Source organism: Poecilia formosa, unplaced genomic scaffold (genome assembly GCF_000485575.1).
Source record: "Poecilia formosa unplaced genomic scaffold, Poecilia_formosa-5.1.2 Scaffold158, whole genome shotgun sequence".
In the NCBI taxonomy this organism is placed as follows: Eukaryota; Metazoa; Chordata; class Actinopteri; order Cyprinodontiformes; family Poeciliidae; genus Poecilia; species Poecilia formosa.
The window spans coordinates 1,341,499-1,357,955 of NW_006800097.1; the positions used below are offsets into that span (position 1 = coordinate 1,341,499).

General features: G+C 37.5%; 1 protein-coding gene across 6 annotated transcripts in view; it reads right to left on the reverse strand.

Annotated features, from left to right (window-relative positions):
- LOC103146443 (uncharacterized) overlaps nucleotides 1-16,457 on the reverse strand; it is a 42,419-nt gene that overhangs the window by 1,829 nt on the left and 24,133 nt on the right. For 2 of the 6 annotated variants that reach the window (XM_016677573.1, XM_007564373.2), the window contains exons 3-9: nucleotides 11,753-11,788; nucleotides 8,058-8,163; nucleotides 4,296-4,514; nucleotides 3,724-3,864; nucleotides 1,178-1,333; nucleotides 901-1,073; nucleotides 298-432 (exon numbers count right to left, since the gene is read on the reverse strand). In XM_016677573.1, coding sequence (XP_016533059.1) covers nucleotides 298-432; nucleotides 901-1,073; nucleotides 1,178-1,333; nucleotides 3,724-3,864; nucleotides 4,296-4,514; nucleotides 8,058-8,163; nucleotides 11,753-11,788 — 966 coding nt within the window. Of the gene's footprint in view, nucleotides 1-297; nucleotides 433-900; nucleotides 1,074-1,177; nucleotides 1,334-3,723; nucleotides 3,865-4,295; nucleotides 4,515-6,457; nucleotides 6,529-8,057; nucleotides 8,164-11,752; nucleotides 11,789-16,457 lie in introns of those variants that run through there. The other 4 variants (XM_016677575.1, XM_007564374.2, XM_016677574.1 and 1 more) reach the window with 3 other exon arrangements.

Genomic DNA, 16,457 nt, shown 5'->3' on the forward strand with positions numbered 1-16,457 from the left:
TGATATAAAAAACTCAAACCAGTAAGACAAAAAAAATTAGTATACACACTCTCTTTACCTTTGATGCAGTGAAACAAAAACATAAACCTCTGTGACACTTAACAGGTTGGGAGTGATGGCCGTGACATCTCTGCCTTATAGTGACTAAAGACAGATTTTGTATGCTTGTGACTGTATGTGCTTCAAACACCCTTGTGTCCTTGTTCTCTGTCAGACCTGTTCTGTCAAGCCTTATTAAACCATCACCTATTTTGCAAATATAATCTGTTAATTTTGAGTCAGCAGGCAAATGCATACCTGATGGGCCTCTACCTGCGCAGCCCCCCACAGGTCCACTAGCCGGGGGTGAGTGGGAGGACCGAGGCTGTGGATGGTGCTGTTCGGAGTGGCTTGGAGGGAAGGGGAGCCACTGTGTAGCCTGTGCTCCAAAGACTGGAGAAACGAATGAAAGGCAAAGGGACAAGCAGAAGACAGCCCACGTCAAGTTAAGTTAACTTTATTTGTGTAGCACATTTCCACAATAACCTCATAAAAAACATAATAGAGTGACCAGTTATGAAACAAGCTGCAGACATTACATTTTGTTAAATACATTCATCAAAATCATCACTCAAATATATAACAAGTTTATTGATCAATGTTCCAGTTATTATTATGCTGCATGCTGCTTCTCCATGTTTGGTTCTGGTTCTGGAGCAGCAGAACAGGCTACAACTAGAAGAATAATCAGAATAATACTTGCTGTTTCTGTTAGAAATAAAAGCAATAAAATCATGCGATTATGTTTTGCTTGAATTGACCCATAACTGCTGGATTTTTCTTATGTGTACAAATTTGCTTTTGTGATCCCTTCCATTTTAAAGAAATGTAAGTCATCTTATTAAAGTGTGCACTGCACACCTGTTGTTGTTGGTACTGCAGAAACTGTTGCTGCTGGTAGTGATGAAGCTGTTGTAGGTGCTGGAGTTGACTTTGTTGCTGCAGTGCAAGATGAGTCTGGTGCTGCTGAAGGTAACTGCCAACCGTGCCCTCATACCCATCTCCAGGGGTACCTTCTGCTCCACTACCACCACCTGCAACACCCGCAAAATGCCTAATACCTTGTGCTCACACAACCATACATGCGCTTGGAGACTAATTTAGCACAAAAGGTTTTAAGAGTGTAATTAATCCTTACCGGCAGCCATGATGTAGGAGCCTGCGGCAGGTGAAACCACGCCCGAGGGCTGGCTGGTGATTGGGTCCCAAGCATCAGAGGAAGACAGGCAGTACAGGCCCTGTGAGACGTAGGTGTGAGGCCAGACATCTGCAGAGGAGTGATGGAGCACCTGGTCTGTTCAAAGATGCACAGAAACATGGAGATGTGAGGTATAAACAAAAAGACTGTTCAGAAGGGGAGAAGCAATTTCATTTATTGACGAGATTTCCTCACATTGACTTTAATAGGAGTGTTATTGACCTATAAACATGTTTGTTATACACCAAACACGTGGACATTGTGGAAAACCATCTCCTCTGTCCAATAAAGTTGTAACTGATGCTGTGTTTATGTGCCGTACACTTGTGTTGATGTTTTATGCTAAATGAAGCCTTGCAGAGCCCCATATGGTGGCGTTAATGAAAGCAAAGCTGCAGAGCTAAGTCCTTGTGGTAACCTACAGGGTCCCGCAGGGCTTAGACAAAGTTCTACACTGCTAAACACCAGTGAGAAAAGAAATGTATTCCTGTCACAGTGGCACTTGGCATGAAAGTCCTGGTTAGAGTTGCAAATTCACTACAGATTATTTTGGAGTAGCTAGAACCATCTGTAGTTGTCATAGAGCTCCTTGTTTCAATTATCTTTATTGCAGTTATGTAATGGTAGTCTCTTTGATATTAAATAGGGTTTTCTAAACCATCTACTTTTTCCTGGTTCATTAATGTCTTAGGCTGGAGCTAAATCACAGCAGTGCCTTTTAGCTTGAGCCCGTCAGTTTTTAGTTTAAAAACAAGTATAAAGAACGCTCTTCAATTATTTGTGTCATTCTCACTGTCCTTTAGATTTCTAAGTCAGTTCTCTCATACAGCACATGTTAAACCCCATCTGATGTTTCAGAAATGACAGGCTGTCATCCGGATTTGTCATTTGGAAGTTCCTGACTAAGTGCCCTGCAGGAGTGAAAACCAGAAATGTGCAGCAATGTGGCTGACCTCCAAAAGTACTTGACTTTTGGCTAAAAGTGTGACTGATGGGGCTCCTTTTTAGTTTTCAACACTCACATTCAGAAATTTAATGTGACACCAAAGACATATGACTAAATAAGAGATATTTAAAACCATTTCGTTTTGCTCGCTGTAGGAGCATAAAATCTGTTGTGTTTAGATTCTAGCAGCCTTAAGTATACAGACTTGGAGGGATTTCCTAGATGTAGTCTTTAATTGAGAAATTGACTCAATTCCATCTAAATGTGCAAATAGTAGAAATGAAGAAAGACAAACCTAATCAAGCCTTTATGTTTTTGACAGCAATAAAATGCATAGCTCTTACTTATTCACTTATTACAGTATCAAACAGATTTTAAGCATTATTATCAGCAAAAGGTCAAGCTAGTAGCAATAATGTCACAAAGACATGTGGCATGTGGGTGAGCACAGGCTTGATGTTCAACAGTAATAATAATATTAGGATAATTAAATGTATTTGCTTATCAGGAAAGGACCCATCTTACAAAGTACCTGTTTCTATTTCCAAGTATGCTGTTCACTGGAATAAGCAAATTGTGATGAATCAAGAACTCTTTACAAAAAGTCACACATCATACATTCCCTGGACATTGGCTCAGGTTTTTCTGTTAAATAAATTCGTACCGTGATGGTGCCTTTGTAGCAGTGTGCAGTCGACAGCTGTAATTAGATCGGGCAAATTGACTCCTGCTACAGTTTAAACCTTAATCTTGGTCTGTTAAACTGCCAAGATGAAAATTTGACAAAGGCATGCCTATGGTTCATTCCCTCCCACACAGCGGGCATGGCTCGCCTCTGGCTTAAATACCAAAGATCTAAACTGCCTGTGAACTTCATCTGAAATGTTCCTGTGGCCAATGCAGTCAGCAGCTGTATGGGTAGAGGCAGTGAATGACTCTTCATCATGTTATACTCTAAGACCAGCTGCATTTGAACACAGTTCCAAACTGACTGCCTTTGGAAACTAAAAGCAACTGATGAGCTTGTTGTCCTTTTAGACCAAGAATCCTCTTGGCGACTAAATACACTCTCTCTTCACAAATCAGCATTTCCAATAGCTTCTATTAAGGCTAAAACTACTGATGTCAAAGACATTTTCTGATTATTATATTTAAAGCTTTGCATGAAGAAAATATTTGTCAACATTACACTCGCATGTCAAAATGACTGTAAACAGATGAGTAATTACACAACCGTACATCTTTGAAAAGCAGAAGTGGAGCCTCTTGCACAACCAAGAACAATGCAGCAAGTGATTTATGGATGATTAGCCAACAATAAAACACTTTTCTTTTCCAGAAGCCATTGTACAGAGCATACAGTGGTGAAACCAGCCTGGAGGTCTGCATGTGTTGCTAGGTGAGGGGCTTTATGGCATTACATTCAGAAGGTTTTTGAAACGGTTTGCAAACACCAAACATCATGAACTTATTGCCAAAACAATCACTGGATATCACCACTTAGGTAGAAGAAACATTCAGAGCTTTAAAGCTCATTTACCTCTGCTGGTAATACTCTCCTGGTTGACCTCGCTCAGGTGAGCGACGCTGCCCTGGTTCGAGCCAGCTCCCATGCTGTCACCATCCATCGAGTTCCACCCAAACAGAGTCGCCTCAGAGATTGCAAACTGCTGCATAATACCTGAGGAGGGAACAGAGAGCCATCAGTACAAGCTGAGAGGCAGCAGGGCTCATGTTAGAAAGTGTAACATGCAACAGTATGATGCCTTATCTTACTAATTAGGGCTGGAGAGCCTAATAAGAATCTCAGACCCTGCTTTGCTGGTGCATACAGGTGTTAATTTGTGATTAAAGCAACAACAACAGTCATTAACATGGAGAACCAGGCAGCTTTGAGAGCAGTGAAGGAGAATATGGAGGGGAGTGTTTACTCCAAATGGGAAATCAAGATTTGTTGAAAACAAGTAAATGTAAGCCTAATCAACCAGAATAACTTATTTCACCAGTATATTTGTGAACCATATAAAGAGCTGGTCTTGAATATAGTCAATATAACACAATCACTTGTTTCTGGACATTGTATATTGTATAAATTAAAGTCCAGGTGTTTACCTGCTGCAAAGCGAGCCTCCTTCTCGCCGTCACTGAGGTCGCTGTAAGCATCGTTTTCCAACCTCCTCTCCTTTTCCCGCTGCAGGTTGGCACGCCCTGTGCTCCCGCACGGCCCCGCCGTCGGTTTGCCCCAGCTTTGCCACTCGATCATGTGGGCAACCCGACCCTGGGCCATGGCAGTGGGCTTGGTCACCTTGTCCTTCATTGACCGTGTCACACCTACACCAAGTTTGAGGGCGGCAGGAGTTGCAGGCCAGCAACAGACACACGTAGACAGAGACAAACACACCAGACACACACACACACACACACACACACACAAACACACACACACACACACACACACTGTCAAAACATCTTCTGACCCTCTGAAAAAAAAAAACTACACCTCCAACTGAGGCATGGAGAGGAGGTAGAATGAGGATGAGAAACTGTAATGTAGTGGATCTTTTTAATCCTAGATACTATGACAGAAGACGTCAGTGAGGCATTAAATGTACTGTAATGCATGAACTCAAGTGACAAGGTGTGAGATGATCAGTAAAACCGAGCACCTACTTTGCTTAGAACAAAAATACGCTCACTCTGCACCAGGAAGTCACCTGGTTTTTTTAAAAAAATGTAAAATAGCTTAATTCACTTCCTTTTTATGCCAACAAAAGTTAAAACAGCTCAGAAAAAGACAAGAGCAGCTGTGACTTGAATGCCCCGTTCAGATGCACTGCCACTCCGACTGTCACATGGGAAATTGCTTGAGTAATATTGCAATTTGACCAACAAAATACAAGCAAACTCAATTCTGTCAGTGCATATGTCCGCTTATAAAAGCCTGGATGTGGAGGAGGCTTCTCCTTTTTTAAAGAGAACCATTCCTGTCCTCTGTCACCTCGTGCTTTCTCAGGATGAGATAGATACACATTATCTAAGATTCTTTTTATGGGATTTTTTTTATGAATCTCATTTTTTTTAAAAATTGATTAAAATGTTAATAAATTAGAGAACTGATATTAAGCTTTCTGCATTTGTTTTGCTTTTTTTATAAAGTTTGAAGTTTTAATGTAGACTCGTTTGAGTCAGTCAAACTGAATTAAACTAAATTACTTTAGTTAAATCTAGTTAAATTTAATCTAAATAAATTTAACTGAGTTGAACGTGTTTGAAATCTGTTTTTCTGCATTAAGATGATCACCAGTTGTATTTACTGAATTCATATGTTTTCTTTTGTCAGTGGAAACCCAAAAAATATTAATATTTTACCGTGTGAATAGACGTTCAGTTTCTTAAAAACGGTGCACTGTTCACTGATTGACATAAAATATAACCATGTAATGATTGCCTGAATAGTCACTATCCTTAATGTAACTTGACCTAAGGAGAAGCCTATTTGATAAAGCTGGTGCAGCTCCAACATTTCTGTATGTAGTGATAAATTCATCATTCCAGTAAACCCCCAGAAAATATTGTCATCGAATTTTAGGTCCATATTTTGCTTTCTTAAGGAGAATAATGGTTCCCTCTTAAATCTTTGTCCAATTAAGATGCAAATACTGGATTCAAACTAGGGGCATATTCTTTAAATCAAATGGGTGCAGAGGGGCTGATTGATAGAAAAAAAGTAATTAAAATCAAGCAGGCATGAATAAACAGAGACAGAGCTTTGGAAATGACTCCCCAGGTCCACGGGGCAGGTTTCAGGCTGAGCTATAAATAGACACAATTGTCCCCAAAGACAAAAAGAGCCAATCTCATTTGAAAATCAAACTCTTACTGCGGAGCCTAATTGGGGGTGGAAACAGGAATGGAGTAAATGGGGATGAAGGATGAGGGAGGGTGTTGGGGTCTTGGCAATTCAAATGATTCTATGCACTGTGAAGCAAATCCAACACATTTCTTTCAAATACACTAGACATAACAATTGTTTTTTTTTTTACAAACACTAGAAGATGATACACAATGCCAAGCACAGAGCGCTACAGTCGGAAGCAAAGAGCACAAGAGACGTCACAGAAGAAGAAGAACCAACCACTGGTAGTCACAACACTGCAGCGACTTCACAGATATTTAACACCAGCACCAGCACTGCCACATTACAGTACACTACATTCCCCAACACGCCTGTGGTGATGCTTCAGTAGGCAGTTAAAGTAAGTTATATCACTTACTTTAGTTTCTTTGAAATCAAAGACCTGATTGGATTTCCATCAATGACTCTGACATGTGTCATTGACGTCAGCTGTTGATATCAATGAGAGAGAGGAGAAAAGTAGGAAGTGATATAGGAAGGGGCACCCACAGGGGCGGTCATGTTGGTTCCAAGCTCCTTTTCCTCCTCCTGGTCAAGAATGAAGGTCGTCTGTTGATGCAAGGCTGGATTTACAAAATCTGACATTTGTTGCTAAGGTGAAGAGATCATTTATGTGCTTTCTTTGTGTGTGTCAGATGGTTATTTGGTCTACTAAGCACTTTAAAAAAATACTTTCTGAGATTGAGGTTGATTTTGGGAATCCTATATGAACTGATTACAGCTTATACGTCTCCTCTATATGTTTTTTTTTTGTTTTTTTTTGTAAAACACTTTGTGTTTAGTTTGGTAAAACATAAAATGTCCCTGTCCTTCAAAATATTACTTAAATTTAATATTGAGCAGACTTGGTGAAAATGTTTTCTTCATAAGTCCCGTTAAGTAGCAAAGTTTTAGCTTTAGGCTTCCACAGAGTTCTTTCAAATAAACATAACACAATGAAAATAATGTAAAATAGGGACTGTGAATTTGCAAAGCATAAAATGATAACTTAATTTAAAAAAAAAATTACTGCCAAAGAAAGAAACATGAAGAAAAGCAAACACTTTCTGTGAAATTATGATTTGCATCATTACTTGTGGTATTGCATTAACTCTTTACAGCATTATGTTGGAATTGGTGGATAGTCTTGTAGTCAAAAAACACAACTTATGTTCAGTGGTCTTGATGCTGTTAATGGTAGAAAGAAGGGAAAGTTGTCACATCATACACATGAAGATGCAGGACTGTTTCCAAAAATATGTTAATGGAAGGCACTGGGTTGATCGCTACATTTTTAACATTATTTTAAGCACACTTAGATCTTCATCAAGTCAAGAATCAAAAAATGTTGATGACGCCATAAGAAACAAAGTGCTGAATTTAATTGTTGAAACATAATTATGGTCTAGATTTGCAGCTAAATTTCCAAATCCTCTGTGCTTTGTCTTTTTCTCTCTTTTTGTTGCTTTTCTTGCTCTCCCTCCTCTGTGATGGTATAAATTTATCTCATTACCTCTTTAGCAAAAAGCAACTTTATTAACTAGCCAAGACAATGAATCGATCAGCATTCCACGCATATGTAATTGCAAGCAAACAATTGAAATTAAATTGAAATAAGATTAGGTTTATTTGTTTGGAATAAATTTACTGACATATTTAATTACAGTTTGTTACAGTCTAACTATAACAAAGATTTGTTGTAAGATGGCGCTAAATAAACATTGAATAATTTGAATAATACATATTCTGACTAGCACAGAGATGTTGACAGATGATTAAAGTTAAATCCGATCGTAAGGCGATTATTTAACGGAGAAACCAATAACCATTTGAGTATCACACCAAGAAACAAGAATAATATTTTACACAAATGAAAGCTCAGACCTTAACAGTCAACAACAACTTCACCCTTGACCCACTGTGGAGCATGTGGAGGCAACATGGGGGCTGTTTTACCACCTACTAGCACAGACACACACCTGACACACCTGTCAGAGAGGACTTAGCCAGGGCACCAATCCCGTAGGCGTTGGTGGACTTCCTCTTGAGTCGAGGCAGAATAGAAGTAGTATCCTCCATAGACAACTAAAGAAAGAAGGGAGGAGTACAGCATGGTTGAATCCAAATGTTAGTGAGCAAAGATGTGAAAATGGGGGATAAAGTGTGAGGAGTAGTGAAAGATGTCGGTGATAAGATAAGGAGATGGAAAATCAATGTGACATGGAAAATGACAGAATAAGAATAGACAGGGAAGATGAATAAGAGAGAGGATTTAAAAAGAAATTGGGATGAAAAGACCAGGTGACTGAAGATTCAGAGAACAGTTTGAAGGAGATGAAATAACAGAGGAGAGAGGTTACTGGGAAAAAAATAAGAAAGGAGGGTTAATTATTTTAGCACATTGTAACCTGAATACTAGCATCTTTGATTTAAGAAGAAAACCATATGATAGCTAAAGGAGCACTGACGATGTAAAAGTGATGCAGCAAAGGTTTGAGTGATTTAAAATGCATCAACCCCAATTGAAGAAGGATTCTCTGCACAGAATAATATTAAAGATGTGGCGCATGTAGTAGTTGTTAAATAGGCAAATAACAGTTAAGTAGGAAATGTTTGAACGATAATGAGAAATTCACAGCAACGTTGGCTGGTGATTGAATTCAGCCGGTTTTAAGCCTGAATGTTTGGAAACTCAAAAATCTCAGGTGTTTTTTTTTTTTTTTTTAATTAAATACACCGTACCACCATACATCGGCATCATCAGGTATAGTTTTCAGTGAGGTATTTAAAAATAAAGTCAGCAAATGCACAGAGAAGTAAGAAGATTTTTAAAAGGAAAAAAATATATACATTTTCTACAGCTCATCAAGAACTAACTTTATTGCAGCTTGTCAGACAGGAAAAGAGAGCAGGATCTAAACCAGATAACAGGAAGGCCAAAGATAACAAAGTAAAGTTTTCTATTTTGCCCTTTGAGTTTTCAAGCCTTCTCTTTCATGACACATTTGGAAATGTTGGCAAAATTCTTCAGGTAAACTAACGACATACAAAACTAGACCAGAATTAACCACAAAATTCTGATCATTGCATCTTTACTTATAATAAAATCTTTCATCATTAGATTTTGTTTTTCCATGGATCTTCTTCAGGGTATAACCAGATATTGTAACCAATTGCATCATCATAGCTAAAAGTTAATTTCTGAGTAAAACAAAACCTGTTAAGTTGCCTATGAAACTGAATGTTACTTAACTCAAATAAAAATAAACAAGATTGTAGATAAAATATGAGATAAAAACATTGAAAAAGTCACTGTGACTAATAAAACATGACACCTGTTAGTTGTAACTAAACTTACTAAAAAACAGAAATTAGAGAAGTAAACAATTACAATTCTGGCTGCAGCAGATTGATTATGCTTTCTGAAAGCTAAAGTCACTGTTTTCTTCCTGGCTGCTAAAAGATGTAATCTTTAAACATAAAGTAGTGACTTTTTTTTCTTTAAACATTTCTATAAAAACACATATTTTGGTACTTTGCTACCCTTGAGGATGAACATACTAACAAAAAGTCAATACTGATTTCTGAAAAGCATCTGCAGCAGTTTATCAAACCAGAAAGGCTTTTTGGTTCATTGATTGCTTTCCAGTAACTAAGCTGGTGTTTTCAGAAGAGAAAATCCCAATAAGAGCTTTGCTTACATAAATCAAAAAAGAAATACTCATATTATTGTCAAAACATTAAAATATAATGGCTATGAAACAACGTGCCAACTTTTGCTTATCTGTAAATATCACAAGAAGAAAGTCTTTTATTTACCACAAACATATTTTCAATCAGTTGTTAATAACTGAAAAAGAACCAATGATTGGGTTTGTTCCGCAATCACTTTGTAACCCTGTAGCCTTTAAATCTAGCATTGACTTATCTGTACACTGCTATATTCTTCAATCATGTTTTACATCACCTGACTAACTTAGTCTGAGATCTAGCTTTGCATCTGTACAGTGAAACGGCCTCATGATCTTTCACAACACAGCAGCAAATCTACAGCAGGATGACTGAATAAAAGAAGAATCAGATGAACAAATACATTATCTTCTGATCTAACCTCCTTACTTAACTGCAAAACTTGAGATACTGCATTCATTTGGTACTTTTCATCCATATTTTAGTGTTCTTTTAGTGTTACTCTTGAAGCTTTATTAACCACCAACGTACCGCTATACAGCTGCAGACCGTTTACCATAGCTCCCATTAATCTTGGTTTCTGGACTGAACTGCCAACTGTTTGGTAACATGGTAAGCTGAGAAACTTTAAAAATTGAGCCTGAATAAATAATTGTTTCACAAATATAATGAACAGAATACAACATTTTGCCATTTCTAAGGTTAATATGTGTGATTATAGGAACCGTCCTTACATTTGAAGGGAAAAGGCGGCAACAGAGAAGCTCATCTCGACTGTGTCCTCCAAGTGGACAGCGACACAAAGCATACCACTAAATTAGCTACAAAGTGGAGTGGTCATCCATAACAAAGCTCTGATCTCGGTCCAACTGAAAGCTTTAAGATGACCCCAAACATTAGACCCAAGTCATACAAATCAAAAGGTAAATCTATCAAATATTAAGTAAATGTAAGCAAATTCCTGAATTTGAAAAATAACTCTTTTTTTTGGAACTTTATTATCAGGCATTTGGACGAAAAAATCTTTTGATAAAGCATATGTACTGTAAATATCTGGTGCATATTGTTATGTAACATCTCATTTCATCATCTCTTTACTACATGGATAATCCGACATCCACTTCCAAACATTTGGCATTGACTAGAATGAGTTACTGTTGAGGTGACATTTCTTTTTATAAATACATTATAAGAATAATTTTGAAGTATTAATTTTGTATGTTTTGTTCCCTCTCTTCACTTTGCCAAGCAGCTGATATTTAGAATTCACTTGTAAAATATTTTCTGTTAAAATCTTAAGTGCTCTATCTTAATATATTGCACCATATGGTTTAAACATCCCAAACATATTCTTGTTTTTCTCATTCCTCCTAAACTTTACAATCAAATTGTTGATCTCCTCATAATATGTTATTTTTATTCACAGCTTTGCAGGTTTATGTTTGTCAAATGTGTTTTCTACTTTTCAAGTTTTCAAGAATAACATGACAAGGTTTGGCTACATCACTGAAATTTCATTTGCTTTGAGACAAAACAAATTTACAGGTGGACATAAATTCTGCTGAAGATACACAAACAATTCATTAAAGGTGCATTTTATCCTGCTCTGCTTTCAGTGAAACTGGGACTCAGCTGTGGATGAGATAAGCCTATTACAGCCTGTTATCTGTGATTCTGTACATATGGGAAGTATATATTGCTTGCAGTATAGTAGATTAGTAGAGGACTTAAAAAGGAGCTGGGTGACTGAGAATTTACAGGTGGAAAACGGAAGAAACAGGGATAAGAGAGGGGTGGTGGCAAAGGGAGATAAGACGGAGAGAAAGAGTGGCAAGAAGGAGTGGACGGATAAACAAGCAGGCTGTCGACTTATGTTCGTACAGCTCAAACTCAGGTAGTTGGTGAGAGGTGGAGGGCAAAATGACAGGAGATTTTAAAAAAAAAAGTGGCGGGGGAGGGGGGAGATTTATACTAGGACACTTACATTGATTCCTTCCCAGGAAAACTCGGTACGGCCATGCTAGGAAAGAGGGGATGAAGGACAGGAAGGAGAAAAGTACAAGGAGAACGTAAGTGCAATGAGCAAAGAAGGGAAGACAAAGATTTTAAAAGAGGGAAAGTGAACTTTACTAATACTTTTTGTCTGGAATTACAGCAGTCTGAATATTAATATGGAAAATATGAAGGTATTATGTTTTTAAAATATTAAATTGGCATTTTATTATTGTGGTTTGCAACAAATGCATTGATGTAAATAACCTATTTTTCACATACTAAGCTTTAATAATGCTTGAAGAACCTTGAATATGGAATATTTTTAAAATTATGTCAGGGTTTTAAATTATAAAGCAATATGCAGATTGATTTTATGACATCTCACCACATGCACCACATTATGAATCCTTTCTTCTGTCGCCTCTCAATCAGTATTAGCAGAAACCTTTTCATCAGTTAAAGTAAAAGTAGTTTGTATGTTGGATCCAAACACACGGGCCAGCCTCCAATTGTCATGTACATCTTTGGTTCAATTATTGTCAAATATTTAAAAAACTAATCACTCTCTTTGTTAGTCCATCAATTAACTGCTTTAGCAAACTTGTTTGACAAGTTATGCCACTTATTGAACAAGCGTGAATACTGCCAACCCTGTAGAATTAAAAAAACAAACAAACATCCAAATAGAAACTACATGAAGTCATTTAATGGAGCTCAAGCTAAAAATTATATCAATAAAACACTGAGTAGAAGTTAAGTCATCAACATCCATTAGCCTAGAATGGTTTACAAAGCCATTTCAAATGTATTGAAACTCCATTATCTGCAAATGGAAAAAATACGGAACAGTGTAACAAAATGACTCCAAGAGTGAATCAACACCTCTTCCATGAGACCGTAAAAGAACCAAAGGCAGCATCTGAATCAACAAAGAGCTCCTTTCAACTAATGTTCATTATTCAGCAATAAGAAACACACTGAACAAAAATTACATCAATGGAAGAGTAAAGTATCCTATGGATTGATAAAGCAAACTATGAACCTTTTCTGGAAAATATGAGTCCAGTTTCAATGAAAAAGGAAAAGATTTCAGCAGTAAACTATTGTAGTGATAGTGATAGCCAATGCCTGGTTTGCAGCTTCAGGTCTTAGTTGATGGAATCATGAATTCTGCTGTCAACCAGAAAATCCTGAAGGAGAAAGGCTGGAAATTGGCTTGTAACCTTAAGCTCAAGCTTACTTAGGTTATGCAGCAATGGTGCACCACTGAATAGCTGCAAAAGAATGAGAACAAAATGAAGATTGGACCTTAATCCAATTTGCGGTATGGCCTGCAAAAGGCTAGGAATAGGAATAGTTGGAAAAGCACCTTGCAGAATAGCAGGAGTGACAGAAAAATGCGTAGTGATGTAAGGTGCTGTGTTTCCATGTTGCTCCGTCTCTCTTTTTATCCACACCGGCCACAATGTTTAGGTAACCAATGGAGACCACTGATTGGTAACTGCATCACCAGGGGCAACAGCAAATGTGATGTGTGGCCCGACATGGGCACCATTTGTTTTCTGTCCACACTTACACACAAGTATATGTAAAGTAAAAACACACACACACACAGAAATTCACAAGCTGTCCTGCATATTCATCAGTTTAACACTTTGCATTCAGCACAAGCGCAGAGGACTAACACCTTAACCTGTGAATGTTAAAGACTGGAGGATTTCAGCAGATGCAGCAAAAACTGAAGTGTTTTTATACTCTTAGTCTTAATCTTTTGATCCTTTTATTTTACACTGAGGAGCTTCTCCAAAGACGCAGCAAGTTCACTAACAGATTTTGTCCATTCATAGCTGCAAATCATCATATGACAAATAGAATGTAAAATATCCTTAACTTTATGTCAAAATGTTTATGGCTTCAGGTCAAAGGTGCTAACACAGCTTATGTGATAGCTTTGTGATATGAAAATTTTAATTTTAGTTGATTTATTTTCCAAAGCAATCTCTTTAGCTACAACTCAAGTCAAAGTTTTGGATTAGACCCCTTCCTCTGGAGACCACTTTGTCTTGTAGTGATTAAACTCCACTGAGAAAATCAAATTTGTTTCTGTAAATCTTAAGATTTTCATCAGCAGCTGCTTGGCAAAGACACTCTAGCTCCTGAAATCTGTCATGCATAATTGTCAAACTGGGTTCAACTTGTTTTAAGGCCATGCTCTGCTGATTAACATTTTTATCTGGTCTCAGTCCAGGCATGTTTGGCAAAAATGAATCCAAGGACAAGTGGAATGAGGAACCCAAAATTAATTGTCTTTCTGCAGGCTCCCTTTGCTTTCTGTGGAGCTTCAATGTAAAATTCATGTCAGAGATGTTTGTTTTTCATAGTGAGTCAATGAGGAAAAAGATTTAATCCATCTCTAACAAAAAGCATCCCCTGAGATGAAAAGAGATTTAACAAAGCCTAACAGCTGCCATAAGTCGCCTCTGTGGGGGTTTGTTACTCACATTCACATGTGTACTAATGGAATATCGGAAAGATGAGGGGAATAGTTTATAATAGTGCAGTAAACATTAAAGTCATGTTTTATTATGGTGGTATTACATTGTGGCATTAAATTAAAGATACACTGTTAAAAACTGATTCATTTAATAACTAAAAGATGGTTTTTACGCTTCTTCCAAAGGATCTGTTAGACAGGCAGAAATTCATCAATTATCAATTCTGTCGTCCTCTCAAAAAATCAAAACTGTCACTGCAGTTCATTGTCTGAGATCCATAAATGTCAGAAGCACATTTCGTGGCAATCCATCCAATAACTTCTGTCTGAACTAGAGTCATCACATCCCCACTGGAAGTCTGCTTTATATTAGACTTTAATATTAAAAATCCCACAGGCAGCAGAATGAGCCTTGAATTCCAAAAATCTCTGCTGTTGGTCTAGTAGTCAACGTGTCCTTGGTAATAATCAATTACCCTGTTAACTTCTGACGATAAATTATTGCCTTTCCGTGCTGCAGAGCAGAAAACTGCAGCCATAAACCTTGAAATTATTCTGATAATTCAAATCCAACACAGATCAAGGTCAGTGTGCTGTTTTTGAAGAAATTAACAAGTATGTGTGAGAGAGGGAAAGGCTTCAACAATGATTTCTAATCATAAGGAAATATCTGAATTCAACAGCCCTTACCCACACCAAGGACATCTGACTCAACACAGTGTTAAGCTATTAGAGTAAGTCCTGTGTCATGACTGCTTTGTAAATGTGTGTAAGTACATTCTTCATACAGACTCCCAAGTAAATAACAGCTGAACTCCACCTTGCAGAAATGCTAACACTGTCTTTTCTTAAGTCAATGAAGGGAAAATGAAGCCTCTGTCTGCAAAACTTGCTTTCATTCAAATCCAACAACATTGCCAGCCTCCCAGTCAATGATTTTTTCAGCTCACCATGCAATCACAACATCACACTGTTCATTTGGGACTCCAGTTAACCACAGTAAGAGCACTGCAGGACTCACTTGTCTCTGTGTCCATCATTCAACAATAAAAATAAGATCGGGCAAAAACTGCTGACCAAAAAAATAACTAGAATAACCAGAAAAACATTCTATAGAAAAATAACTTCCTGATACCCAAGTCTTTTGGGAACATTTTCTGTGGGCTGATGAAACAACAAATCAACCTTTTTGAAAGATGTGAGGCTGTTTTGCTGTTAAAGGACCTGGACAACTTTCTATAAATGGTGGAGGCTGAATTCTGCTTTCTATCAGAAAATCTGAGAGGAGACTGTCCAGCCTTCAGTCTGTGACCTTGTGCCCACGCTTGGGTTATGCAAGCAAGACAAAACACGCCAGCCAGTACATCTCTGAATGGCATGCTTAAATTCAGTGTGGATGTTGTGGTATTTATGCCCCAGGAGACTGATATGATCTTGATATGGTCCAAAATGAAAATGAGTTTGACACCCCTGCTGTAGACTAGATGCCGGCACCGGTGTCGTTGGCACAGAATATGTTCTTACTGCTCAGCTCTGGGTATTTGGTCGTTTCTGACTTTCTTGCAGCTCATGAAGGTTGCCATTTGCCAGTGGGATGCCAATGTTAGGTAGCTGTCTTCTCATGCATACTCAGCATTTAAAAAGCTTTAAATATTAAACATTTTCTTTTAGATCTAGTTTAAAAAAGAAATGTAAGCACACTAAACCGATGAAGAAGATCTTATAATTTTCTGATGGACTAAAGCTACATAAAAAAAAAAAAAAAAAAAAAAAAAAACGTAAGTCCCCCTTCACCTTTGTGTCATTTTATTGTGAATTTATTCACAATTATTTATTCTTGGTCATAAACATTCACAATTAATTGTATTTTCAGTAGAAACACATGAACCACCATCTGATGTTACTCATACTATGGCTTTCCTTCCAAGTTTCCTCAAAGCATTTAAAAGCCAATGTGACTCCAGTAGGACGTCATGACCTGCAGCATAAGACATCTAAAAAAAAAAAGTTAAGCTCAGGCTCTTGCACAGGTGATGCAGATATGTGAAGCTTTTGCTAGCAAATCTCATTATTGTGATAAACAGATTTTTAATAGTATCTGATGCAAATATCTTGGACATCCAGACCAGACATCTGTGTGAAAATTTTTATTCATCATCAATATAGGATTATGTAAATTATGATCCATTTCAAGGTAAAA